Source organism: Oryzias latipes, chromosome 18 (assembly GCF_053564925.1).
Source record: "Oryzias latipes strain Hd-rR chromosome 18, Olatipes_Hd-rR_3.1".
In the NCBI taxonomy this organism is placed as follows: Eukaryota; Metazoa; Chordata; class Actinopteri; order Beloniformes; family Adrianichthyidae; genus Oryzias; species Oryzias latipes.
In genome coordinates, this window is record NC_136254.1 from 23,601,137 (window position 1) to 23,627,898 (window position 26,762).

General features: G+C 41.0%; 1 protein-coding gene across 4 annotated transcripts; it reads right to left on the reverse strand.

Moving 5' to 3' along the window:
• Positions 1-137: 137 nt before the first annotated feature.
• On the reverse strand, positions 138-26,722 carry spag17 (sperm associated antigen 17). Of its 4 annotated transcripts, none has more exons than XM_020711617.3 (47): positions 26,502-26,722; positions 26,072-26,212; positions 25,574-25,633; positions 25,184-25,312; positions 23,908-24,070; positions 23,198-23,410; positions 22,858-23,006; positions 22,603-22,749; positions 21,512-21,587; positions 21,322-21,410; positions 21,026-21,220; positions 18,401-18,505; positions 17,614-17,764; positions 17,320-17,532; positions 17,043-17,149; positions 16,802-16,956; positions 16,491-16,600; positions 15,168-15,238; positions 14,495-14,716; positions 14,262-14,376; positions 12,227-12,364; positions 11,997-12,107; positions 11,826-11,908; positions 11,641-11,746; positions 11,339-11,502; positions 10,571-10,679; positions 10,340-10,473; positions 10,139-10,259; positions 8,415-8,743; positions 8,141-8,326; positions 7,941-8,062; positions 7,233-7,363; positions 7,028-7,161; positions 6,765-6,953; positions 6,517-6,630; positions 5,685-5,736; positions 5,473-5,560; positions 5,341-5,391; positions 4,023-4,116; positions 3,817-3,928; positions 3,659-3,698; positions 3,496-3,560; positions 3,278-3,414; positions 2,441-2,619; positions 2,262-2,322; positions 2,023-2,167; positions 138-743 (listed from the first exon to the last, which is right to left on the reverse strand). In XM_020711617.3, exons 1-47 carry the CDS (start codon positions 26,598-26,600, stop codon positions 649-651), a joined length of 6,000 nt encoding a protein of 1,999 aa, XP_020567276.1. In that variant the 5' UTR covers positions 26,601-26,722; the 3' UTR covers positions 138-648. The 4 variants fall into 4 exon arrangements, 2 of the variants coding, with proteins under 2 accessions (XP_020567276.1, XP_020567275.1); XM_020711616.3 differs by having other exon boundaries at positions 10,556-10,679; XR_013650981.1 differs by lacking the exon at positions 3,278-3,414 and having other exon boundaries at positions 604-743.
• Positions 26,723-26,762: the final 40 nt, after the last annotated feature.

Genomic DNA, 26,762 nt, shown 5'->3' on the forward strand with positions numbered 1-26,762 from the left:
CCTGCACTGCCGTGCGTGTATAAATATGGCTGTTACATAATGACCTCCACTCAGAGCGCATGCGGTTGAGATGTGAAACAATGTAGTCATTTGTGATTTGTTTTCATATCACGTTTTGAAATTTAGCTTGAGCACGATTTTTTCTGAACTGAAGGTGTTTATTTTTAGCAAATAAAATCTAATAACATAACAAAAACTAAACCTAAAGGAAAGTTCAAAATTGAGTACAGAAAGTGCAAGACAGTCTCATTAGACACGTGGGGCTTCAACACACTTATTAATGAAGTTCATCCACACAAAGAGGGAAGTTCCTCAGTTACATCCTTAGCTTCTACAATGCAACATTTCTTGAAAATCCCTAAAAAATAACTAGTTCATAAATATTTTGTGTTACTGGACAGACATTTTTAACCTTAAAAAACCTCATGAAGCTCATCTGCACAACATTTCTAAAAAAGCTGAACACTGCAAGAACATAATGTAATAATGTAACATAACATAATGTCAGTTGGTTGTCCTTGTTGAATGAGTAGGAATATTCTAATGAAAATCAAGTAATCTCAAAGTATTTCATAACAAATATAAGTAAGGATTGCTCTCTAATGGCATCTGAGGTCATTTTTATTATTGTAGGATAGTAACTTGAGTTCACAAACAAGCCTGAGGAGCATTTTTGCTTGTTGAGTCTCTCTTCTTCTGTGCTTCGGTGTTTTCTTCATCCATGAGCTGCTCAGGAACAACGAGTGAAACTATGTAAGGACCAACATCTTTGCATCTCCTTAACATACCCGATAACATTGATAAATTGTCTGTCAATCAAAACTTTAAAGACTCACTCTGATGAAAATTATTTGTAAGCCTTTTTCTATCCTAGGCACTTTACCATTGGGAGTTGGGTCATCTAGACCCACTAGACAGTGCTCTGAACCTTTTGTCTTCAATGATTTGTGATCTTCACTGGTGTCCATGGATTACATGAAATCTTTCCACTTTTATCCACTTTTGTCATGGTAGGGAGAACACGTCAATGCAAGGGTGGGGTCATCTAAGATATCACAAGGGTTAAAATGTTCTTGTGGCATTTTTCTGATGGACATAAAGAAAATTAAGCTATTACTCTATTCAAATTGTTGTGAATCAGGAGCACACGAAAAAAAAAGACTTTTGAAGAAGAGCATATTTGTAACGTAGAAAATACGCTGGGCGGGCCACAAGCTCCCTGCTCCGCTCCATCATGATGCATCCATTGGTAGACGACTAGATCCATGTGCTTGTACGTCTTCGCTTTCCTGGTCGGAGCTGACATCTGGCTCAAAACTGTACGGCTAGCTGGATAGCTCCAATAGTACTCGTCATTTTGGTTGCACTGCTAATGGTAGGTTGGGGATGTGAGGGGCTGTAAGCTAAAACAGAGAACTCTCACTAGCGAGGAGGGGAAAGGGGGGGCTTTTCACAATTTTTAAGGAACTACCGCAGCTCTGCAGAAACTATGTCCAAAAAAACGACAGGTTTTTTTAATTTGGCTTAAAACGACCAAATCATACTTACTGCATTTTTTGCATAATTTGGTTGGGGCTGTGGCTTATATCCAGGTGCGACTTATACGTTTGTTTGTTTTGAAATAAATATTCTCATATATTCCTTATCCTCCCATTAAGAACCGCTAGAGGGCACTGCGAGTGTGTATCAGTATTTGCTAATGATAGCGACGCAAAAGAAGAAGCGCAGCTCGGTCTGATCAGCGGGTGGAGTCCAAAACAAACAGCAGACGTGGATTGGACGCATGAATCGCATTCAGTGTGAATGCAGCATTTTGCCAGGCTTGGTGGAATTGTTCAGAAACATCGCACTTTACTCCCCTTTTTAATTATGCATTTTTGATGCAATATATACTTTGAAAAATACAGTGATAGACCACTGAGAACGCTTTTTAAATCGCTCCAAAGAGGATCAGCGTAGGTCTTTAAATTACTCTAAATTAGTACAGCTGAATGTAAAGAAAGCCAAAGGTTTAAAGGATATTAGCGGTCACAGGCAGATAGAAGATGTCTGTCTCAGTGAGGATGATGATATCCTGGGAGATGTACTTCTTTGACTCTGTTTCTGCTAGGAGTGAACTCATGGCAAACAGTTGAACCTTCAGTTCAGTCTGCAGGCCTGCAGCTACCTGAAACAGACCATACATCCCCAGTGTAGTTACAGCAAAAGGACATTCAGCTTTGGTGGATTGTTGGACTTTTCCAAATAAAATGTCAACTTACGGGTCTGGAGTTGTAGAGGACTCGGAGACCTGTGGCGAGAGGGGGCTGCTTCACATGAAACCTGGACATAGAGATCGACACAAACTATAAATCACAAACGTTTACATTTTTAAACCCAAAATAAAACAGCTTTGCTTTAACTTTTGAACTAAAATTTCCCAGGGGGTCTGGAGCTGTACCTGCATGTGTCAACGCCCACATTCTTCATGAGCACTGCAGCGGTGGAGAGGGTCCCCGCCTGCACCACGCCGAAGTCCACGCTCCACGGCAGGAGCTGAAAGCCTCTTATTATGGCTCGAGGGTCAGCAAGAGACGCAGTCCGACACTTCCTCCTCACCGGTTCCTCGACTGTCAAGAACTGGACAAGAGGACACAGAAATGTGTTCGGAAAAGCAACTTCAAAACTCTGCTGTGCATAAAAAGCAGAGAAGGTAGAAATGTTTGTGCTTTGAAGGCCTTTTAAAAACCCACTCTGATAAAAAATGTGTTTTTGGTGTTTTTAACATGTTCTTGTCGCATTTATCTAACAATGGAGGATATGTTTAAAGAAATAAAAGCTTAAAATTACATTTCTGAGTATCTCTTTATTCACATCGTTGTGAATCAAGAGTACATGAAAGATCGTATTTGTGACATGGAGGGGCCATAAGCTCCCTGCTCCGAGCTCTCAGCAACGGGAAGGGGAAGAGGGGCGGGGTTGCTCTGCACCAACAATCCAGCCACACACACACCTCAGAGGTTAATTTCTAATGAGCATCTGCTGCTCTGCAGAAATTATGTCCTAGAAAACAACACAGGTTTCTTGATTTTGTCTAAAAAAAAAACGGGAAATAATCATAATTAAAAGACCACTGGGATCAATTTTACGACAGATCGAACGATGACTGGAGCAGGTTTTTAAAGAAAAATCCCTGTTTTTAATAAAAACAAAGATTTGAAATATGTGTAAAAATGTTTTGAGGCACAGATTAGAGCCCAGAATATTTGGAGTTTTCTCTGTTATGGTGCATGTTTACATTTTGGTTGGGCACTCTGCGAGCTTTAGAGCTCATGATGCAGTTTGGTAGCCTGACTCTGCTCTTCCTGAGCTTCCCGGTCACATCCAGCTGAACAGACTTGCATCGCCTGGTGGAGCCCCTCAGACTGCCGTCACCTGGACACCAACCACCAACACATCCATTTACAACAGGGTCCTGTTTCCCCGTCAAATCAGACACTATGAAATGCGACTCACCGGCTGTGTGTGGCGTCGGGTTGGGCGGCCTGCTATCAGGCAGCTCCTCCGTTTCTGCTACATGACTATAAAAAAAAAGAAGCATAAATCACCTTCACATAGGAAATGTTCTACAACTCTGAAAAATATCTGCAAAATAAAAAGTAACAATATCTATTATTACCTTTCAGACTGAGATGGAGTTGGATTTAAGGGTCGTAGTGCTGCAGTGACAAACACACACACACAAAATGTTCGGCCTGTCATCACAACGTTAAAGTTTCGATAATAGATCAGTCGCAAATGCAAACATTTTACAAATGCTGTTTTAAAACAACGCACTGTGCTCTGGAAAAGCATGGTTCATGAAAGCCTCGTCCCTTTTGGTCTTGAAGATCAGTGGACGATTGTCGGAGCGCCCCCCCATGACGGACGCCTGGTTCTGCAGCAAACTCTGGACATGCAAGCGACAGAGTTCTGTCTTTTAGTGAACCGTGTACAACCTGAGCGTCCAACACTCTCACACAACAGATCCAATGAGACAGTACTTGATATAATGAAAAGTTTTCCGGATGAAAGTAAGGAACAATGCTTTTCTTCCTCAAAGCCTCCCTGTGTGTCTTCTCCTCGTCCAGCTCACATCTAAAATCACAGTAAAGAGAAAAATAGTAAAGTAGCAAAGTATTAAATAGTAAAGTAACCCACCATAGATGAAATCCACAAAGTAATCAGCTTTATTTTCTAAAGGTTATATAGATCTTTTAAGGTTATGAACCCCCTCACTACACACTTTATACATCTTTCTTAGATAAACGTTTAACACCGGGCCTGTCTACAGCGACAGGAAATAACACACGCTCTTTCAGCTGCCGTAACTCTTCAACCGTTTATGTAATAAAAGGCGGCATCTCCGGTGTTAAAGGGGAAACATTTTCACACTTTTCTTTGGTGATTAAACTCTCAAAGTGCAATTGAAGAATTAACTGAACACACTCTGTAGAAGAGATGCGGCACAGAGGAGATTGATAACAGCCAATCAGGACGCAGACTACAATGCATTCCACTAAAATTTTACGTAACCCTTCTGCTATCCTAGGCACTTTAACATTGGGAGTTGGGTCATCTAGACCCACTAGACAGTGCGCTGAACCTTTTTTCTTCAATGATTTGTGATCTTCACTGGTGTCCATGGATTACATGAAATCTTTCCACCTTTATCCACCTTTGTCATGGTAGGGAGAACACATCAATGTAAGGGCGGGGTCATCTAAGATAGCACAAGGGTTAATTAAGTCTGTAACACTGCAAGGCCATGAAACGTGAACTGCATTTTAGTGAAGGACCCCTGTACTGTAGTTCAGTTTACTAACAAACTGTGTTTGCAGATGTCCAGAAAATACGACGGGGGCCAAAATACCCCAAACAAGCATCACAGTGAATACTGGCTGTGTCCAAATTTGAGGGCTGCGTTCTTCCTGCATTATCACATGCATTTGTAGGCACTTATGTCACAGCACAGCGACAGGTGCTGTCCAAATTCAATGACTCCTTCAAATGCCAACGAATACGTCCTTCTTTTCCTGATTTCAAGGATTGGTCTAGTGTATCCTTCAATGCTGTCCATATCCCAAGATGCATTGCAGCCAAACCCGGAGAGCTTCTGACAACAATGGCGGACTGTGAAGCGGGACCTGAGGTTGGAAATAATTTACCTTTTTGTAATTATGTGTAATTACTCGATCGACGAAGGACCTGGCCAACGTCGCCTGGGAAGGCTGCAGCCATTAAAAGATGCAGCCCTCAAATTTTGGCACACCCACTGAGATTGAATGTTTTCAGTTGTGTAAGTTAAGATGAAATCCCTACCTGTGTTTTGAAAGCATTTCAGCCCATTTTGAATCAACACCCCTGATTAAACTGAAATAAGAAAAATGTTAAAATGACATTGAAATTCCTTAAAATGTGAATGACGTTTTGATTTTTTTAAACCTCACTTACAATTCAGAACTGAGTCCAGCCTGTTTCTCAGAGTCTTCTGGAACACCCCCCATAGACGCTCCCACTCCCCGACAGTACATGTTGCCCACTGTAAACAAACACACTTTTTTGATCCCTGAACACCTCTTCAAAAATACATTTATTAGATATCCTGTTTTTAAAAATATAAAAAAAAAAACACATTTGTTTTCAACCACAGAGACCTTACCCACCTGACTGGCTGCTATCTACAGGAGTGCTTGGCTCATCTTCCCCTGGAACACACTACAAACGGCATTATTGATCATGTTTTTCATACTGCACTGCGCTGAAGGGGGAAAAATGAGCTCAACAGCCTACTCTTCTCTGTTGGCTGAACTGTTTGTTGCTGTTTGTTTTTAGAGATTTTTCTGTCACATTTTTTCACTTATGTGAACCTTTAGGCTTTGTTAGGACTTTTAACTGGTACTAATGAGGCAGAAATGGAAATTCTGGCTTTCTAGTTAGTTTTAGGGCTGTGATGTAAATGGACCATCGACTGTAAACCAGAACCCCCCACATCCCCGGTCCCAATACACAGCTCAGTCATTCTATTTGTCAGAATAACCATTCTTGCTCTGCTACCTAACATATTCTTCCTCATCCTATTTTTTAATCATGATATTTTTTCAGTTTTTTAGGTCAAGTTTTTCAAGTAATGAACTGGCTAATCAGAGGCCCCGATAAAAGCATGTGGTCTCACTTCAAACGTTTGAAACATTTGATCGACAGATTTCGTGTGGCCTGCTCTTAAGTGGCAGCTGTGTGGACTTCCAACAAGCGAACTCTTGATTAACAAGAGCTGTTACCATGGAAACAATGACTCAGCCTGACTCAGACAAAATCACTGCTTATTGACGATTTCTGGTACAACATTTTGACCATCGCATCGCAAAGAAAATAGCAACTGAAGGGACTTCATTTGGTTGTAACCATTTTCAATGGGTGACATCTCACTCAAACAGTCCAGTTCTCATATACAGTCAATTGGATGGACGTTACCTTCCTGGTTGTGTGTGTGTTTACCAGGATGAGTCTGTAGAGATCTCTGGAGCGCTCCTGCTCCTCCTCAGTACGAGGGTCTTTCACTTTCCTCTCCTCTGACAGCTGCTCTCCCTCCATCAAACTCTCGATGAATTTCTGCAGCCACATTTTAGCAAGTTGTCACCATCAAAAGTGACAGTTTTAGAAATGTAACCAGCAAAAACTATTTAATAAACAGCTCAATTCTAATAGGTGGACGGCGTAAAGGTTTCTGTAACAATTCAGAGAACCTTCAGTCTTGAGTCGACCGCGTCTCTGAGTGGTTTGGTGAATGCTCTGTGCTCACGCAGCTCCCTCATCTCTAAAACCTTAGGGCAGCTCCTCATAGGTTGAAGTAGGGCTCCAGGACCCGCCTTCTTCTCTCTCAGGGTCAGGCTGACCCCGATGTTGGTCCCAAAAGAGGGACCTGGGCTCCTCTTCTAAAAACACCACAAATTCAGGGTAAATTTGACATTGGTGGGACTTTAAAACCCCTTTATGAGAAGATCTACACCTCCATTCCTGGAAAGTCATGCCAGCTGCGGTTTTTAAGGTTTGGAGGAGTGACATCAGGGACCTGTTTCCCTAGCAACCACTGGGACCACACACTCTGGGGGCTGGGCTTTAAGATGGTGATGCCAAACGCATCTGCAATCAACAAAATCACATGAAAAGAGCTAAGATTCCAATGTCAAAATCGCACGTTTTTGAATGAAAACCTGGTTGGTTTGGCAGCGGCTCCTTCAGCAGCGCTACAGTGGGATCAGAGTAGGCTTCGTCCAGCCACTTCTCCACACAGTGAGAACTCAGAAATTCAGTGCCTGAGCCATCGGCGTGCAGCAAAAACAACCTGGAAGATCAAACACACAAGTGAGTGTAATGCTTCATTAACACAAGGAATGCGTGTCAAAGCAACCACTGATGAAAAGTCTGTAAATGGGCATATATGTGCGTTTCGGGCTTCCACCATCAAATAATGAGTCGCCATGCATGTTATTGAGTCAGTTTTAAATACAAAACATTGAAAGTGAGTTAAAATAAAACTAGTTAAACTTTGACCAATCAGAGACTTGGCTTTTGTAGTGACGTATAAGTGACGTCACTATTAACTCAAGGGAGTGACAGGCTGGAATTCTATGACATCAAATCTTTCTTATATCAGAATAGAGCTGTGAAAGAAAAAACACGGAGCCACTGCAGCTTCACGAGATTTGCTCTGCTTCGACATTTCACGCAAAGCCTCTTCCAGCTGTGAGTTTATGCGTTAGCATCGGGTAGCGACAGTCCAGTGTGAACACCGTACGGCAAAAACGCACAGCAGTTCCCTGTTTCAGTCGTCTCCCAAAAAGAGCTGGTGAAGAACTGCTTATATTCAAGAGCCGAATAGCAAAGGAAACCTGACTTTAATGAAGGAGATGTTAGCTTACCTGGGACAGTGATGTTTGTGTTTGAATCTACTTGTTGCCCCGCCCTCTTCCTCCTCAAACTTTTCCTGTGAGCTTGAAGCAGAACTCAGTTTTAACACTGAAATCTGTCCGTCTTCCATTACCTGAAACACAGATTTTTGACAGTCAGCTATTTATAAGAACCTGTAAAAACACGGCGGCTTTTCTAAGCAGAAATGGACCTGGAAGTGGTTCCCATCGTCATCTGTGATGTAACAAGCCACCGTGTCTGTGTGACTCATGGTGTATGTTCCTGCTTCGTTAGTGAGGATGAAAGCCTTTTGGTTAGGAGACACTTGGTGATCAGAGGAGTAGATGCACTTTCCATCACGCTGGATCTGCAGGAACCCGGCGCTGGATGGGAACACCTAAGGAATAAATGGACAAACAAGAATAAATGGATGTGACAACATTTCAGTCGAGTCAATAAGCAGACTCTGTCATATTATGAACTACCTCATACTCTCCTTGGTTGTTGCCAGTGACGACCGTGCCATCTGCTAAAAATGCCTGAGCTGTGTGGCGTTGAGGGTGCATCACTACTGTGGCTTGGCCTTCTTTCTCCACCATAACTACCTGCTCTTTGTTGGACGCTCCTCTGTCATCCATCCCATATGCTCCTTTATCATCAGTCACAATGTCGTGAAAGGACATGACCTGCTCGTTATGTGAAAAGGCATGTGTGGAAGAGTTTCCTGCACTGTTTCTGCTCGTCACAGCCTCCTTTTCGTATTTGCAGCCACTCCGACGAGACCACTTCAAAGGGATCACTTCTGGCTTCTGGCCTTTTAAAGTAAAAGAGAACAACTTACTGGATTGTGCGTGTTTATACTAGACATTTTGTGTTGAGGTAAAGGTATGGTGTCTGACAAAGCGTCCATTATCCCGTCCATTATCAGACGTTTTAAACCGTTGCGTCGTTCCGGTGATGGACACTTCATCAGGCATTATCCACCATGGCTACCAACAAAAGAAATAAATATTAAATCAATTATCAGTACTTTAATCTTGTTATTTATTAGCTTCATATTATCTTTCACAAGAATTGGACCGTTTGATCTGCGGTGTAACACGTTGTCATGGTAACGGCTACAGAGCTGCACAGATCTCACTCTGCAGCTGGTGTATAAAGACTAACCAGTGGAGCACAGTGGTACAACAGGTATACGTCATGATGAGTGATACAAATCATCATTTTAGAGGGAAAGTTCTCCTAATTTCTGCAGGTTTTTGTTCAGGTGAGGAAGCAAAAGTTATATTTTTAAAGAAAAACAAAGTCCAAAGGTAGTTTCCTAGATCACTTTTAAAGCAAGAAATATGCTGCAGAAATAATAACTCTGATCTTTAAATGAGTGTTAACAAAAAAACAATTTCTTTAATTAAATAAGGTAAATAAGACACAAAGACAGGCAACAAACTATTTAAAATTAAAGGCAACATCCATCGATGACGGTAAAAAATTGATAGAGATACTGGCATGCCCATCATAGAACCATTTAAAGGACAGAGAACTTTTCCACTGTCTTGCTGTTGTGATATTTATCCAGCTATGTTTCAAGTGTCTGTTACTCCGGTTACGAGAGCAATAATATGGACCTCTCAGGCTATGAGACCAGGAACTACTTTTTTACCTCTCCATTATCACTTTTGAAATTGACATTCTGCAGCCAATCAGATCCAAGTATTGACTAAGAATGTTAAGGTGTCAACCAGTGCATCAATGTCTGATACACTCTTTGACACACACCACAGCAGGGTGTAGTGTAAACAGCTGTGGATCAGACTGAATCTAACCAGGGGGTGTAGTCATGCTGGACTCGTACTGCTGTGTTTGTGAGAAAGCCCAGACAAAACAACCACTGTCTGCAGCGTTAGGGACGGATCGGCTCATTTGCTGCGCTGCAGGAGTGGAATCACAGCCGTTTGCATCAATAAAAATGAACAAACAGGAATTTTTTTGTAGAGAGGAAGAAGAAAGACTTAAAAAATAGTTAATTTTCAAAATAAAATGTCCCCCAATGTGTGTTTTTCCTGCCAACAAAGCCGTGTTTAGAATTCCTGAACTTCTTGCCGAGTAAGATTTGCAGGTGGATCAAAACCTCGTCTTAATACCAAGCCCATGTGGTTTTTCTGAGCCTGATCTGTGGAGTTCTGTGTGCAAAGCTTCCATCAATCTGTACCATTTAGTGGCTGCAGGATTTGCACAAAGCTGGTGATTCTGGTTCCATCTGCGTGCTCTACAACTCGAGATCCATCCGGATTCTCCACAGAAACAACCAGATCCTCGCGACTCAGCATCACCTGAAACAAGTTCACTCTAAGGAGTGGTTACTTTTTCAACCACAGAATTTGTTTCTGGGCAGAGTTAAAATCAGTTTTACCTGATTGGTGATGGGGTCTGTGGCCTTATGGGTCAGAAGTGGGCTAGTGGGGACATTTGTGGTTCCAACAGTGCAGATGCGACTTCCAGTTGGGGTTGTAGTATGCCAACATCCTTTGAGAGCCTCCGTCTTACCTGTGTAGACCAAACAGTTTGAGGACACATCCTTCAGTCAAATCCTCCCTCAGAATCAGAAATCCCGGTTCAGCGTGTGGACCTGCTGCAGTCTCACTTTTCTTGGGATTCTCAACTTGTTGATGCGAGTTTTGAGCTTCGCCGTCGGACTCCCACACTGTACCGGCATCATGGCGAACACTGACAGAGCCGTCTGCAAACAGCACCTTCAGCAAACAGAGAAGCAGTTAGCCTGATTTATGCACATTCGTGAAGATGGTGTGTGTGAATGTTTACCTCCCCACACTAACTGCACTATGCTGCAGAGCTATGAATACAACTGTTCTGTAAATAGTGGAATTTATATGAAATATTTACTCCTTTTCACTGATTTTGTATCACTCTCTGTCTCTGTTATAGAAGGTGATCTGGAAATGTGGACGTGAATCTAGAATATTTAAAAACACTGACAGCTCATAGATGAACCCTTTAACACTAGAGATATCACAGGCGACACCTAAAAAACATACACTCTTTGACACACAGCAACTCTTCAGACGTTTACGTGATGAAGATGAATCGGCTGATTCTAACAATGAAAAAAAGCGGCTTTTAACCGACATACAACACATTACTAACGTCAAGAGTGGCCTAATGGCTTAAAACTGCTTTTCACCACTTCAGAATCCGCTGGAATTACATTAAGAGCATATAGGGTTAAAGAGTTACGGTAGTCAAAGGGATGTCAACGCTACGATGTTAAGATGTTTGATCTGGAGATTATTTAGATAAAATATCCAGATTTTTCAGACCCTCTACCCCACTGTTTTAGAAAAACAACTGCCACTAAACTGCAAAAAACTGAAGATGAATTCTTCTTGCACACCTCTGTGGAGCCATCTTTCAGGAATCGAACTACATCTCCCTGACCAGTGATGATGCGGGACAGTTCATTAGAGAGGGATTTGTCTGGGAGATGCTGCGCTCCTTTCCTGATATGAAGCGGGAAGCTCTGTCTCACTGAAATACCATTTTCATGAGGTGACGTTCCTGAAAACAGACACAAACAGTCAAGACTTTGGAGTTACATCATTCCATACTGGGTAGAAATAAATGAAAGGATGTTGGTGCCCTTGTACAGATGTGTGAAGTGTTGCGTTGCTAAAGCAATTTCCCCTGTTTTCAAACCTTGTGCATCCTCAGGCTGAAACTGCAGCAACAGACCACTTGGAACGGAAACATTAAATCCACTGAGAAGACCTGGAGGGGGTCCATCTGATTGGTTTTCACACCCCTAAAAGGAACAATCACAAACTCTTCTTCTTAGATGGGAGGTTTATTTTTCTCCGTCTATGCGTGTAATCATGACATACTTTGGAATAGCAGGTGGAGGAGGGAACAGTTGGCTCCAAGGTGGAGGCTTTTGGGGTTTCTCCTTTTTTTTCTGGGGAATTTCCTAGAACAAAAGAATCTATAAAATCCCGCTTCTGTGGAAAGCACACTTTGTATTTCTTTTGTATTCATTTCAGTATTTCTGCAAACACCTGAGCATTCTCCCGTGGGACCGTAAAAACTGTACGAAAGGTGGATTTTATTATCCAGCTCTGCTGTGAACGAGCCCTGCTTCACAATTTTCCTCTCCACAACCTCAGACACTGAAAAGGACACAGACACGCAATCATGACCTTGACTCATCATTTTACAGATCCAAAGGAGATCTGGATTACAGAGCGGCCTCAGGCTTTGGTAAGCATGAATTGGCCTGCATGTTTACCTTTAGGGGTCTCCGTTAGGCTTGTAGGTGTATCGTCTTGTGGCCCCTCAGCTTTTATAGACTCAATAACAACTCGATTGATGTGTGTGTAGAAATGATGTCCATCCTTCTTCACAGCCACTTTCATCAGACTGGAACCTATATCAGGGAGTTTATGTTGGTGAATTATGAGTTACATGATCAGTTTTATGTTTGAAACTAAATATCTCACCAAAACATAGTTGTTGTTGTGGTTTTTTTTTCAACAAACATGGTGTTTAAGTCAAACTTTACGTTCCTTCATGTTCTGGATTTTGCAACAGCTGCTTTTCTTTCATGTCTTGCAAGGACCTCATTTCAGTCTGAAATACTTAATCTGGAGAACAATTGATCCCGATGGACGGAAGTGTGTTAAGCGAAACAGACCACAGGGTGGCGCCACCGCAGCTGAAGGTTCAGCCTAATCTTTAAAGTGGCTTCACAATGCTGCTGGGAGGAGGGACATGAAGATTACCTGGCTTAACCAGGATGTTTAGTCATTCCTTCTTTCAAACTGTATTTTTGCAACGGGTAGCAGTGGATGCAGTTTATTTTTCCAAGACAGAACTAAGACTGCAGAACCTTTGTTCTTCTTCATATTAGCATGAATTTGAAAATAAATCTCAATATAAAGCTGAATTTCTCACAAGACTGTTTTTTTAACTGAGAGTTTTAAATGACTAGACATCTAATTTAAAAACAAACTGAGTCTGTCTAAAGGGGAGTGGCTTAGCCTGTTTGTAACAACAGTTTTTATGTGTAAACTGTTACCTTCTTATATTTCTGTTCACCTTTCACAGTCTCACATTTTTTGCATTTTTATTTGTGCAGCTTTGCATGCTTTTCTTTTTTTTACAGTGTACTGTGTTCTGCGTCCTGATTGGCTTTGACCTTTTGTCAGTCAATCTCCTCTGTGTCTTCTGTGCAGAATGCGTCCAGTTTACATAAATCTTCAATTGCGAGCAGATCTTTGCTTTCCTTCTATAACACAGGACTTGTTTTTCTACGAAAGTTTGAACTTTCAGAGTTTAAACAAGAGAGAAAAGTGTGAAAATGATCATGCCTGTAACATCTAGAACTATTAGGAATTATTATGATTGTGGGTTGTTTTTAGAATGGAACACCTGCAATAAACAAGGGAACACTGTAATGATATTGAATATAACTGACGTTAATCTATATTAATGCTATACATTTATTGTCAGCAAACAATTTTTAAGTTCGAAGTGCAACTGGAGACCGCTAGTCAGCACAAAACAGACAAATTTGCAATTATCTACAAAGTAGTGTTTTTTACACAGACACCAACAGCAGCATTTCTCACTGTAACAAAGAAAAAAAGAAACACCTCAATAGCAAACAAAATTATTTTACTACTGTATATATTTTTTTCTTTTTATTCTTTAGTTTTAGCATTGAGCTAGTATTTAACCCTTGTGCTATCTTAGATGACCCCACCCTTACATTGATGTGTTATTCCTACCATGACAAAGGTGGATAAAGGTGAAGAGGATTTCACACCAGTGAAGATAAAGAATCATTGAAGAAAAAAGGTTTAACTCTGGTGGGTCACTCCCAATGTTAAAGTGCCTAGGATATCACTAGGGTTACCACATAAGTATAAATATGCTTTCTGGAGTTCCTACAGTGATGTATCATTTGTGTTCATTGGAACACATTTGTGGGAAGTGTGATGAGAGAATGTGAGGGATTGGTTTATTTCAAACTTGATGTTTTTGAACAATTTTAAATAAAACAAATTATAAATTTTGCAACTTAAGTAAGGCAGTATACTTGAAGTTTCTTTTTATTTTCCATCTGTACTGGTATTTTGTAAACCTAAAATGTTCCAATGTAGTCTGAAGAAGTATTCAGTTAGTATACTTCCTACATTACACATACACACTCTATAGAACACTTGCTGTACTTCTACTCAAGTATATTTAATAAAGAAAACATAAAGTCTACTCCTCTTTGCTAAGGGAAGTGACCTAAAGTCTGGATGTACTGACTTTACCTTCAACAAAGTTGAAATTTTCCACTGTGATTTGTCCTCCGTCTGAAGGGAACAAGTTCTGGACGTGACCCGACAGGTGGATCAGCTGACCGTCCATCCTGTAGCCCCGGAAACTCTGGAAACGCAAACATCTGGTGTTCTTATGAGAGCAATCTCTCTCAGGTAACAGGGCTTCGTGTGAGCTCTAGAGCCAAAGGATCCAAATCTGCTTGTTTTCAAAATAGTGTCCTCACCTTTGATGGCTCCTCTGTCGGCTCTGTTGTGACTATGGGCTCTTTGGGAGCTTCCCTTTGGAGTCCTGCTGTATTTGGTCGGCTTTTCTTCCCACCAGACAAATCTTTGTCCTTCTCAGCTGAAGCCTGTGCCTCCTTCTGCTGCTTGCCTTTAGACTTTGGCGTCTTTAGCCTTTTGGCCATTTCCTCTTCCTGCAGCTGCTCTTGCTCTGCTTTCCAGGCCTGAAACAGCACACGTTTAATAAATATCAAATGCAAGAAGGGATGCACACTACTGACATTCTTAATACGTCTTCTACTTTTACCAATGAAAAGAAATGATTTTAAGACTGATAAAACCCAACAAAAAAATCCAAATGACATGACACTTGGACAAATCATTCTGATTTAATGTTTTTCTTCATTCATGGAGACAAAGTTATGCCAAAGAAACATTTATACTTCTATAAGCATCACTTGGTTTCTACTATTAGTTTGCTGAAAATGTATCAAGCAGAATCAGAGCTACAGCACAAAAGTTAAGCACTAACATAATCTGCAACTAAGTCACTGTTTTAGATTCAATTTTAATATTTTAAATAAAATCAAGGCTTTAAAAAGACAATTTGCCGTAAAGTAACTAACTTCTACTTTGAATGTGTGTCTTTCCTGTTAAAGGTTAGATGGAACTGACTTTTAAGGAGCCTTTTCTGATGACCGCTTCCAGAGTGTCTTCTTCCTTCACAAACTCATCGACCCCGTCCTCTACAAGAAGAAAGCGCTATGTTAACGACACTCAGTACAGCACAAGCTGCGAGTTACCCCCATCACATTTTGATTGATTTGGATTTCTCTTTTTTTTATTACACATTTGAGCAGCATTTTTTGCACCTGGGAACAAATACAGTTAAAGCCACGAGCTGCGTTGTATGGCCTGAAGGCGGTACCCATTCCCGCCTCCCCCTTTTAACCCTTCACTGGCTGAGCGGCTGCCACGTGCCCCCACTCTTCCCTTCCTCCCCTGTCATCATGGTCAGAGCTGTATGCTTCAAATTAATTTAAAATAACACTTTTCCTTAAATCGCGGCCTTTGTTTGGTTTTATCTCCATAGCGACCATATTTTTTTTGGTCGGCTGAGGTTGACAAACAGGTTGATGTAACTTTTAGAAAAATCAGTAAAAGATCATTTTTAGATTTCTTTGACAACAGAGGTTTTTATAAACCCCACCCAGAATCCTGATATGTTCATGTCATAATGTCTTCATGTTTATTTCAGCTTGAGCCAGGGATTTTTGTATTACATTTTCACAATCTTCCTGTTAAAACTGTGTCAGCAACAGGGGAACGCCACATTTGTGAACTCACCACTCGGACACTGTTCAAAATCTACAAACTTAAAAAACCAACATTTTTTCCCACGTAGCTCCGCAATGCACTCGAGGAGTCAGGAGACGATAGATTGAAATCCCTACGAGTAGTTTACATTTGTAGACAGCAGCAAAGAGGATTTGTTTTTGGAAATTAAAGACATTAGCCTCTTCCCGACGTGAAAGGTCTTCAGTGGTGGTTATAGACTTATCCTTGTGGCGTACATGTGACGTTTAGTGAAGATCGCTGAAAAAAAAGTTTCCTTTTCCCATATTGTACAAAAATGTGATAAACGCCACATTTCCCTCTTTGCTACTAAATAGCCACAGTTCCTGTACCCATCCCATAACGATTTTAAAACGGGCTTAAGATATCCCCAACATGCGTGTTTTGCTTTTGTTACTTGATTTTAAACATTGTTTTGAGCTACACTAGAGATTTTGGCCCCATTCAAATTTTGACGTTTCTCTTCTTTTTCTGTGGTGGGGGTGGCGGCGGGGGAGGGGGTCGTTCACTCCCACCAAAACTATCGGGTCCTTTGCAGTCCAGTCCTGCTGCAGGACATAATTACTGCACAGCAGACACATTTAGGTTAATGGACAGTTAGTTATTTATCTGAGATTTAAGTCAACATTTATGATGCATCACCTTCTGGAGTCTTAGAAAGGCTCTTATTCCTAAAGACCAGGGCCGCCTTTTTTGATTCCTCCTCTCTCGTCCAGTCTGTAATGGTATCGGCCACATGCTCCAAGTACTTCCTGTCACAGAAAAGGCTCCTTTTGTTAAGATCTTCTGTGTAAATACTCCTCAGCTGTGTTAGAACAGCTCATTTGTCCTCAATAATTCATCCAAAATGTAAGGGCAGTGGTTGCTATGGCAACACTGGCTTCCTCTCTTTCAATTACCACAGAAGTCCAAAACATTTTAATCTAAAAAAAAAAGAAAGAGACAACTCTGACCTGAATTTGACATCTGTGTGAAGTGCAACATTCCAAAATTCCTGACACTGCCGATCCGGATTCATGGGATTGTGGCAAAAAATATATAGGGTGTCATTGTGTGTTCCACCAAAAGCGTCCAGGCAGCAGTATTCCTCTGAAGCCAAAAGAAGGACCTGGATGTTTAGAAGAGTTCAATTAGGGACCCTAATTTAAAACATAGATAAAAAAAGAATAGAAATGAAAAAAGTCAAGCGTTCACCTGCTGGAGGACATCGGCACTGTGATGCTCAGTGTAGTGCCGGTCATTCAGAGATCTCCGTCGACATCTCTGCAGGTCAGAAGATAAATCCAGCTGACTGCTGCCTTCTACAAAAAAGGGCATTAAAATACTTGAAAACCTCTTTGTTTCTCAGATCTTCAGGGGGAAACATCTCACCTATAGCTAAGTAACGTGAAGACGGGCCATTTTTATTTCCAGAAATGACTTAATCTGGTAAAGTTGTCTGTTTATTCAGACGTACATGCAAGCCACAGACCTTTGCTCTTCAGGTTGAGAAGCTGCTGTTTGGCGAAGGCTTCAGGATCATCCCAGGGAATGAAGGTTTGACTCTGCTGCTGAGTCGCTTCCAACCGTCCCACAGGTCTGACGGCATCGCGCAACATGCCGCGCTCATCCACGGTGGTCAACGCCATCGCCTCAAACACGCTCAGATGAAAGAGGAGCTCCACATCTGCCCAAGTGACCGTCTCTGTGGGGTTGTAGTTGAGCATGAAAGCTGCAGCACTGCTCTTCAGAACTCCACAGCAGCAGGTGTGTGCGAGTCTCTGACCGTCTGTGCAGAAGTGCTGCAGCTGCTGTCGGACTGACGTCCACCTCGAGGTGCCCTTTCTCCTCCTCTCTAAAGACTGGATCTCTTGCAAGACGGGAGACAGCCTCATCATGGATGCCTCCACCTCTGCCGGATTAAAACCGTGCCCCACCTGTAAGGTCCACGTGTTAAAATCACACCTGCTTTACTTCTAAACTGTTAAGCCACGCACACACTGGGCATGCCACGTGGTTTCTTAAACGCCCAAGGTGTTCACAATGGACAAGCAGGGAGGGGCTTCTTCTTCCTTTTTCTACTAGCGTATGTGCACCACTTACACCTGGAAGACGCTTGGTGCAAAATGTGGATTAGGTGTGAATCCTGTGTCTCTCTCTCTCTCCAAGCTTTTTCTTTCACAGCTCTATTGCAATGTTTGAAAGACTTGGTGTCATATGATTCCGTCTGGACACAAACCATAATTATTCATTTCCACTCCACAATCAGTTTTCAAACGGTCGGCATTTCTGGGAATTAAAAAGGGCACCATCCATAAATCACTAACAAATCCAATGTCCCTGATTGGTAAAATTCACCTGGTTTAACTTTCCACACGCATTCAATGGACGCATCTTTTGTATATAAAGCCCAAAAACGGTTGTAAAAGCTTGGGTAGCTATGAGTGAACGCAAGAAGCCTAAAGCGTGCATCTACATATACTTTTTATTGGAGGTGTGATCACTTGAACACGCGTTGCCAATGGCGGCGTGAACGTAGCTTCAAAGGGATTCGTTTGTTAGAACAAACTCACAGAGACGTCCCTCAGCCGTAACGCCCTCTCATCCAGATGTTTGATGACCAAAGGCTGCCCAGTTTTCTTCTGAGCTTCCTCTCCACCAAACTCCTCCATCAGCCTCTAAAAACAACAGAACGTAAAGCCAGAAACATGAGAAGACAGGTTGGTGTGTTCTCCACCGTCTAGAAAAAGAACAAATGAGTCAAATCTTCTGTAAAAACAGAATGTAGATGTCACTGTGCTTTTAATAACACCAGCAATCACCTCAAAGAGGGAGCTGTGAGAACCAGAAGCTTCTTCTGATGCACAGATTAAGATTAAAGAAAGAATAGCAGCTTTGGTCCTTTCGTCATAACCAACAGAATATCCTGGGGTGTAAGTAGATCACAAATGTGTGATTCATGTATATCTGTATGACTTACACACACTTTGATCATAGCTCCATCTTCTGGAAGTGTATTGTTATTGATTTAATTTATGTTCTATGCAGTTACTAACTGCAAAGATTTGTGTAATTTACATAAAATATGAAGAAAAAAATATATATTTATATTTTTTTCTACACACATGCCGCCCTTTAGTACAAGGGTCTGCAACCTGTGAGGCTCCGGAGCCATATCTTGCTCTTTCATCCTTCCATTGTGGCTCTTTGGCTTTGAAGAAAAAATTTAACCATTTGAATGAATAACAGATTATTTTTGGTTTTGTTTTTTTCAGGTTTGCTTTGATTTTTAACATGAAGTCAGATAACATGATGCACATACTGATCCACATATTGATGGACATAAACCACATTTTCTTATTTTCTGATACGCAAGAATGTCTAATTGTTGTTCTAATGTAATTAAAGTGTATAATTGGATTTATTTATCCATCCATCCATCTTCTTCCGTTCATCCGGGACGGGATCTAGGCAAAGATGCCCAGAAGAGCTGGAAGAAGAGCAAACTACCTGGATTTATTTATAGATAAAAAAATGTGATTCTGCACCACTGTTACCATACTTGAAGGAGAAAAACGATGAAGGTGCATCATGGTCATAATGATAGAAAATGTCATGTTTGACTGGACTTTCAAGTAAATCGGTAAACATGAATCTGTAAATCTGCTGCGGCACAGCTGTGTCTTAGTTGGCACAGGGTGTATTTTATTTTGAAAGGAACTCGATGTGCTGCTGTAAAAAGTTAAATCTTTAAATGCATTAACCCTTGTGCTATCCTAGGTACTTTAACGTTGGAAGTTGGGTCATCTAGACCCACTAGACAGAGTGCTGAACCTTTTTTTTTTTCAATGATTTGTGATCTTCACTGGTGTCCATGCATCACATGAAATCTTTCCGCCTTTATCCACCTTTGTCATGGTAGGGAGAACACGTCAATGTAAGGGTGGGGTCATCTAAGATAGCACAAGGGTTAAAAAAAGACATTCCTTCATCACTGTTTTTGGTTACCTTTCACGTTAAGCAGCTTTTAGGTGGTATGGCAGAGTTTTAATGCCAGATGCCTTTCCTGACACAACCCTGTATTTTCAAGGCGCAGGGAGATTACTTAATCACTATATTTATTTATTACTATAATTCAATAATTGTGAATATCTAAATACTACATTTTATGAAAAAAAAATAGCTTAATGACTTCAAAAAAGTTAAGTGTATTTTTATAAACAGTGTAGTGAGACTTTATTGGCTTTTGATGGGTTTTGTTCTGTCAGAAACTGGACCAAATGGCTCCTTACTACTGTGCAGAGGTGCACGTAGTAAGACAGTAGTACTACTGTAGTAGTACATTACTATAATACAAACTACTGTAATAGTACTACTACACCGTTAAAAAGGGTTATATTTTAGATCTTGCAAGGATCTCGACAGCACTATAAAACTTTGATCAAGTCATTTATACAAACAAACAACATACATATAAACTTCACTAAGATTTAATATATAGCAGCAGGTTTGATGTTTAATGCCAACATATTTTTAAATATAAGCAGATATTTAGTAAAAGTTTTTTTATTCTGTTTTTTCAAAGATAAAATGTAGACTGAAAAATTGTTAAGCTCCTTCTCCCACCATGACAGACAGACTGACAAAGCTAATCAAAAAATCAAAAAATGACCAAAATAAAAATGCTTTTTCTTGTTAACTATGGAAACACATATGAATTTACCCCTGAAAGATAAAAAGAAAATTGAATTAGCCTGGATTCGAACCCGGATCTCCCATGACATCACACTCAACTAAACAATGACTAGATAGTAAGCACATTACAACCTATGGCTCAGCACATTTTTTAATTATTTCCCTTAAATTGTACTGTTTTCATATTTATTTAAATACATGTAATCATGTCATATCAAATATAAAAACTAATTACAACAAAAAAAAATTAAATCGACAACAGTCGAGGATCAAACCGCCATTCAAGCTTATTTTGCAAATGTCCAGATTGAAATTGGAAAGGAGAACAGTGTCGTTCAGCACCTTGGAGAGCGCCACAGCCTCCGCAATTTGATTGGCTGTCAGGTGGTTGCAGGCATTTGTAACTGACCCTGTGTGGCAAACGAGAATTCTAATAACCCTGGATGTCCCTACAACATTTTGTTGTTTCCACAAGCCATGAACATTTGTGTTTTCTACTGTACCTTCTTATCCTCATCCTCCTGGACAGCAGTGAGAAGGTCACTTATTAGGTGGCGTTTTTCCTCTTCTGTGGGTATTTGAGGCAGGAAGCTCTGGAGCATGTATCTGACCAGCTGCCCGTCTAACCACATGTTCTCGTCAGCTTCAGGCTCCCCTGAGTGATGGGGCACGGCGAGCTGCTCTGTGGAAATCACCACCTGGAGACGTGTGTGTGTGTGTGGGGGGGGGGGGGGGACGAAGGTGTAACGCATCACAGACTGCACCAATGTCATGAGACACAAACATTCGGCACACACACCTGCTCCAGCATGCAGTGCAGCATCAAGGGCACAGAGCAGGCTTCAGGAGGAATGAGGTCCAGCAGGGAGTTATAGTAACACATGTCCACTTATGCAGACAAAAAGCAAAGAAAAACCAAGAAGTGACTTTTTCTGTATAAAGAATGATGAAGCTGACAACATTTTTTCAACAAATAAAAGACTTTCCACCTTGGTTTCTTTGAGATTCCTCACAAACTGGTTTCTTTGTGTTGATTGGGCTTTGAAAGGGGCTTGTTGGTGCATCCTATAGCAGTAAAATCACAAAGTAAAGGTTAAATAAACACTTATGAAATGAAACTAATCGGATATTCTCATGCATTTGAGAAGAATTGCAAGGCATGGCAAGTTTTTTTATAGCAAATTTTGTGTACAAAGATATTTCAAAGTCCTTTACATAAAACAAAAGAAACGTTCCAAAGAAATATTAAAGGAATGATGTGGTCTACTTTTTTCGGTCCTTGTTAGAACCTGAGCAGCAGAGTTCTGAATGAGCTGCAGTTTCCTGATAACAGAAAACATAAAACGTCTTTACAGTACTCGTTGATGCAGGAACTAGTTAGTCCAGGTCCTGCGTAGACATCAGATCTGTAATCTATGAAATATTCTTAAGGTGATAGAAGGCTGATTTTGTGGCTGCCTTAATGTGTTTATCAAAATTTAAGTCTGTGTCCATCACTACACCAAAGAGTCTGTACAGGGCCTTGGTGTCATTGTAATTTATATGTGTGTGTCATCTGCATAGAAATGGCAATTAATGTTGTTCTTTATAACCTGCACCAGTGGGAGCATGTAGCTAGTAAATAGAAGTGGCCCCAGGATAGAGCCTTGCGGAACTCTAAATGTAATTTCTGTTGGCTCTAATATGAAGTTACTAATTGACGCTTCCTGTTTTCCAAGTATGTTATGAACCAGTTTAGTTCTGGCCCAGTGAGACCCACCCAGTTGTCTAGTCGTTAGAGTAATATAGTGTGGTCAACTGTATGAAATGCAGCACTAAGATCCAAAAAAACTAGCATCTACATATTTCCACATACATCACACCAGTTGTTTCTTATTAAAAATTAATGGAACTGACAGAAAACAGCTTTGTCAACTATCTTGCTTTAAAAAACGGTTTTGCCCTGTGGTTGTTTATTTGTGTCTTGTCTAGACTGTCCCTTTTTAGGAGGTGTTTGATTACAGCCAGTCTCTTGCTGTTTAAATCTTTAAAATAACAATCGTTAATCATCACTGTTTTAATTGCTCCTCTGTAAATTTACCTCGGCAGGTTTGTAACCCGAACCTGAAATGCTAGGAACATGTAAAAGTTGCAGTTTGTTGCGGTAGTGCTGATGCTCTCTGCGCCACTGCAGACAGTCATAGATCAGATTGGCCACGCCCTCAAAAATCCGGCTCCCGAGCTCCATCTGAAATCCAAAAGTCAGTACGGTTTGAATTTAATTGATTTTATGGACTTGAAAATCAACAAATTCACAATAGAAACGAAAAAAAAACACAGTTAAATGTAAACTCACCCTGTCGTTGGGGTCCTGGGTGTGAAAGTCTTGGACAATGTAGCTGAGTGGAACCACATCATGTAGCCTGGAATGGGGCAGCCCGCTGTCCAAGACTGCTCTCATTCCTGACCAGAACAGATCCAGCTTCGTGGCTTGAACAGCCAACTCTAAAGCGCAGAAGAACTTCTAGTGTCACAACAGTCACAACTCCCACAGCTGATTTCTTCTGCTTTTTCCTGGATTCTAGGGAAACCTTGTTCTCTGCGTGATATCTATGACATATTGAAATCTGATCTAACTGCAGGAAATGTCTGAACATCTGCAGGGATGTTGCGTATGACGGATTCAGCGGTCTAACCTGCTTCTGAGATCGCAGACGCTGCTTGGCTCGGTTCACTGTCATCACAGCTCTGTTGTTCCTGCTCCTTCCTGCGGATTTGTGTGCGATCGCAGCAAAGTTTGATGACATTTGCAACATGGACACCGATGCCGTCGAGAGCAGCGATCAGGAGGGGCTGGTAGAAGCCCACCAGGAGAACGTAGTGCTGAGGACCCCAGTCTGGCTCATCGTCTTTGTAGAGAAAAAAATCAAGAGATTTCAAAACTGAATCACTTCATCCTGCATGGTTTTTTAACAGTACACTGCGTTCTGCGTCCTGATTGGCTGTTGACCTTGTCGATTAATCTCCTCTCTGCCATGTCTCCTGTACAGAATGCGTTCCCCAATCTACATAAATCTTCAATCGTGATCAGATCTGTGTTTTATTCTATAAGACTGGACGCATTTTTCTCCAAAGTTCTGAACTTTGAGAGTTTAAACAAGAGAGAAAAGAGTTAAGTATTCATGTCTGTCTGGAAATCAAGTCTATAAAATGTGTAGTGAGGAGTTTACAGCTTGAAAACATCTCGAATTATAAAAATAAAGATGACGTCTTTGCGGATTCTGTCTATTCCAGGTTATTTGTAGATCGTAACTCGCGTGATAAACGAGGGAACGCCTTCCAAGCAAAGCATATGTCAGGAACATCAAACTCAAGCTTGCACGGCTTCAGTTCATTGTTTTATTACCTATATATGTGGGCGGTTCAACTTCCCCCCTACGCAGAAGTTTGGTTTTCTTCTCCATGACGGATGTCACGGGTTTGGAGGGAGTCTTTGCCCTTTTGTCAGAGGCTCTGGTTTTATCTGCGATGTCAGGGGGAGGGTCGCCCTTTGCTTTTTCTGCCTCAATCTTCAGTTAAAATTCAAAAACATATGTGGTAAATATATAGCAATAACAGACGGAAAAAAGAAAGGGATGTGGGTCGGGGTGGGTTAAGGACATAGATTTAAAAAAATTGAGCAGAGACGGAAGACAGGATATCAGGAAAAAATTAAAACAACTAATTACAAAAGCCCACACTCAAACACCAACAAAAACATAAAAAGGAACACAAAGATACAAAAACACACCTAGATATCCAGACATGCATAAATATCTGTAAAGCGTAACCATATAGTCAACATAAACACAAGCGTAATAGTATGGATGTATACTCCAGGCATTTGATGTGTGTTCAAGAATGGGCTGAATGCTCATTCTTGAACCTGTTAGGTGTTCACACTGGACAAGCAGGGAGGGGCTTCTTCTTATTTTTTTTTCTCTACTGCTTACTAGCGCATGTCTGCCACCTACAGTTGGAAGAGGCTTTGAAGAGGTGCAAATCTTGCGATTCGGGCACGAAAGGGTTCAGCTCATTTCTAGCATTGTTGCAACGGCAGCTACGGACTACCATCATGTCAGGAGAGTCGCCTCGCTTTGTCTTTATTTAAAAACAATCGTCATCGGGCTCATCGCCATGTTCGGATTCACAAGATAAACCAGCTGAGTTTGGTGAGTTTTACCGTGTTACTGCCAAATCCATGTCCCTGATTGGTCAAAGTTTGATCTGGTTTAACTTGCAGCGCTCATTCAATGCACGCGTGTTTTGTAAGTAGAGCAAGGAAACGGTTGTAAAAATGGCTGAATTTTGAATCCGGAAGCCTCAAACAAACATTTATACAGACTTTTCAATGTAAATTCCTGCTGGAACGCCTGTTGCCGAGGGCGGTGCGAACGTCGCTTTAGACGGAGGTCAGACCAGTCAAACACCCATCAGGCACCTATTCACACCCCCATTTCAACTCCCACCAGCTCCTACAACATTGACTGATCCTCAGGACAAAACACAATAGTTCCATCGCTCCTCCAGGACCAAAAAAAAAGGAGGATTTCCATCCCGGGTACTCACAGGCCCTCACTTAGTCACGCTAGTCTCCGTCTGCTTTAAACATCAACGTTTGTGACAAACAAAGAGCAGCTCACCTGTTCAGCTTCTCGTCTATGTTGATCACTGCTTTTAACCTGCAGCAGCTGCAGCTTTAGTATTTTTGCCATCAGGTCAACGGGGATGTCTTCTCCTGCATCCAGCCACACCCTGGCAGACTGCAAAAGCTGTAGGAAACACGACAAAAACAAGCTAGAATCACACACAAAAACACAAATTATTTTCCATTTTATATCATTATAAATTCATGTTACAGAGGTTGTTATATAATTTTTTTTGCCCTGCTTTACACTGGCAATATGTACCCCACCTTAAACAGGTGCTGGGATAGGCTCCAGCAACCCCCACCCCTGAAAGGGATTATGGGAGTTTGGAAGACAGATAGATGGATGTTTTTTTTTCTATTCCTTCAAATGTCCTAAAATTACCTCGATAAACACGGTAACATATTCCGGTTTTTTTCCTTTCGTATTTCCCAGCTCAGAAATCTGCAGGGAAAGAGAACATTTTTTTTAAAAATGTAAAAAAATGAGAAATGAATTTTAGTGCTTTAGTAAGTTTAAGATCATTGCTAGTAAAACCCATGCAAAAAAAAAAGATTTATTAACACTTTGAATGTAAAACTTTAAAAGGATGCATTTATCCATGAAAAATAGTACCGCTGCATTACAGGCAAAAACATTGTACAAAAATTAAATTAAAGAATTTAAGTCACAAATACAGTAAATTTAAATTGGGTACTTTGATGTGTTGTTATAAACTTTGTAATTTAAAGGACGTTTACTAGTGTAATAAATGACTAAATATATTATTATAAAAATTATTAGGTAGATTATTATAAACTTAAGTTAACAGTTGAAAAATAATGTCGTTTTTTTGTTTTTTTCATGTGACTTTATCATTAAAAATTCACCATAATTTGGTACCTTCGTAACGATGCTGTTTCGGGTTAGCAAAGTGAAAAGTTTGCGCTGTGGCCGCTGCACAGCCGAAGCTAACGCCTGGATGAGGTCTTCGTCCGCCGGACTTTTCTCAACCACTAAAGACACGCAGGACCGCCATGAGTCCTGGAAAGGAAGAGGGGGGGACAAACAAACATACAAATAAATAAATAGTTCATCTGCGACCAAAAAGATTCAATTACGTCACAATTGTAGTTCACCCTTTCCGGTCTGGAACTTTCAAAAAATAAAAGCTTTTCCGGTCACTTTAGCATAATTAACTTTTTATACATTTGTAAAGCTAAATTAATTTGAATTATCTGCTAGCATAGTAATAATGAGCTGTGCAACGCTAATGGGTCACAAGACAATAAATGTGACACTGTAATTTGACACGGGTTAAGTGGCTGGAAACCTCATCAAGCTGTGCTCCGAGGAGACTGGCCTCTTCTCCCGTGTCCTTGTCGGCTGTAGCGACGTTTGGCTTTTTCACTGGGGTCTTCTTGGGTGGCATGTTAAGAGGAAAAATGTCCCCCAAAACAAAACCAAATAATCACACGAGCCTAAAGTCTAAAGTGTGTCCACCGTTGAGTTGTGACCTGTGATGTTTGCGTTGCCCCTGGTAACCGCCCGGGTGGGCCAGCACGATTTTGAACGTGACATTTTAAGAAAAACA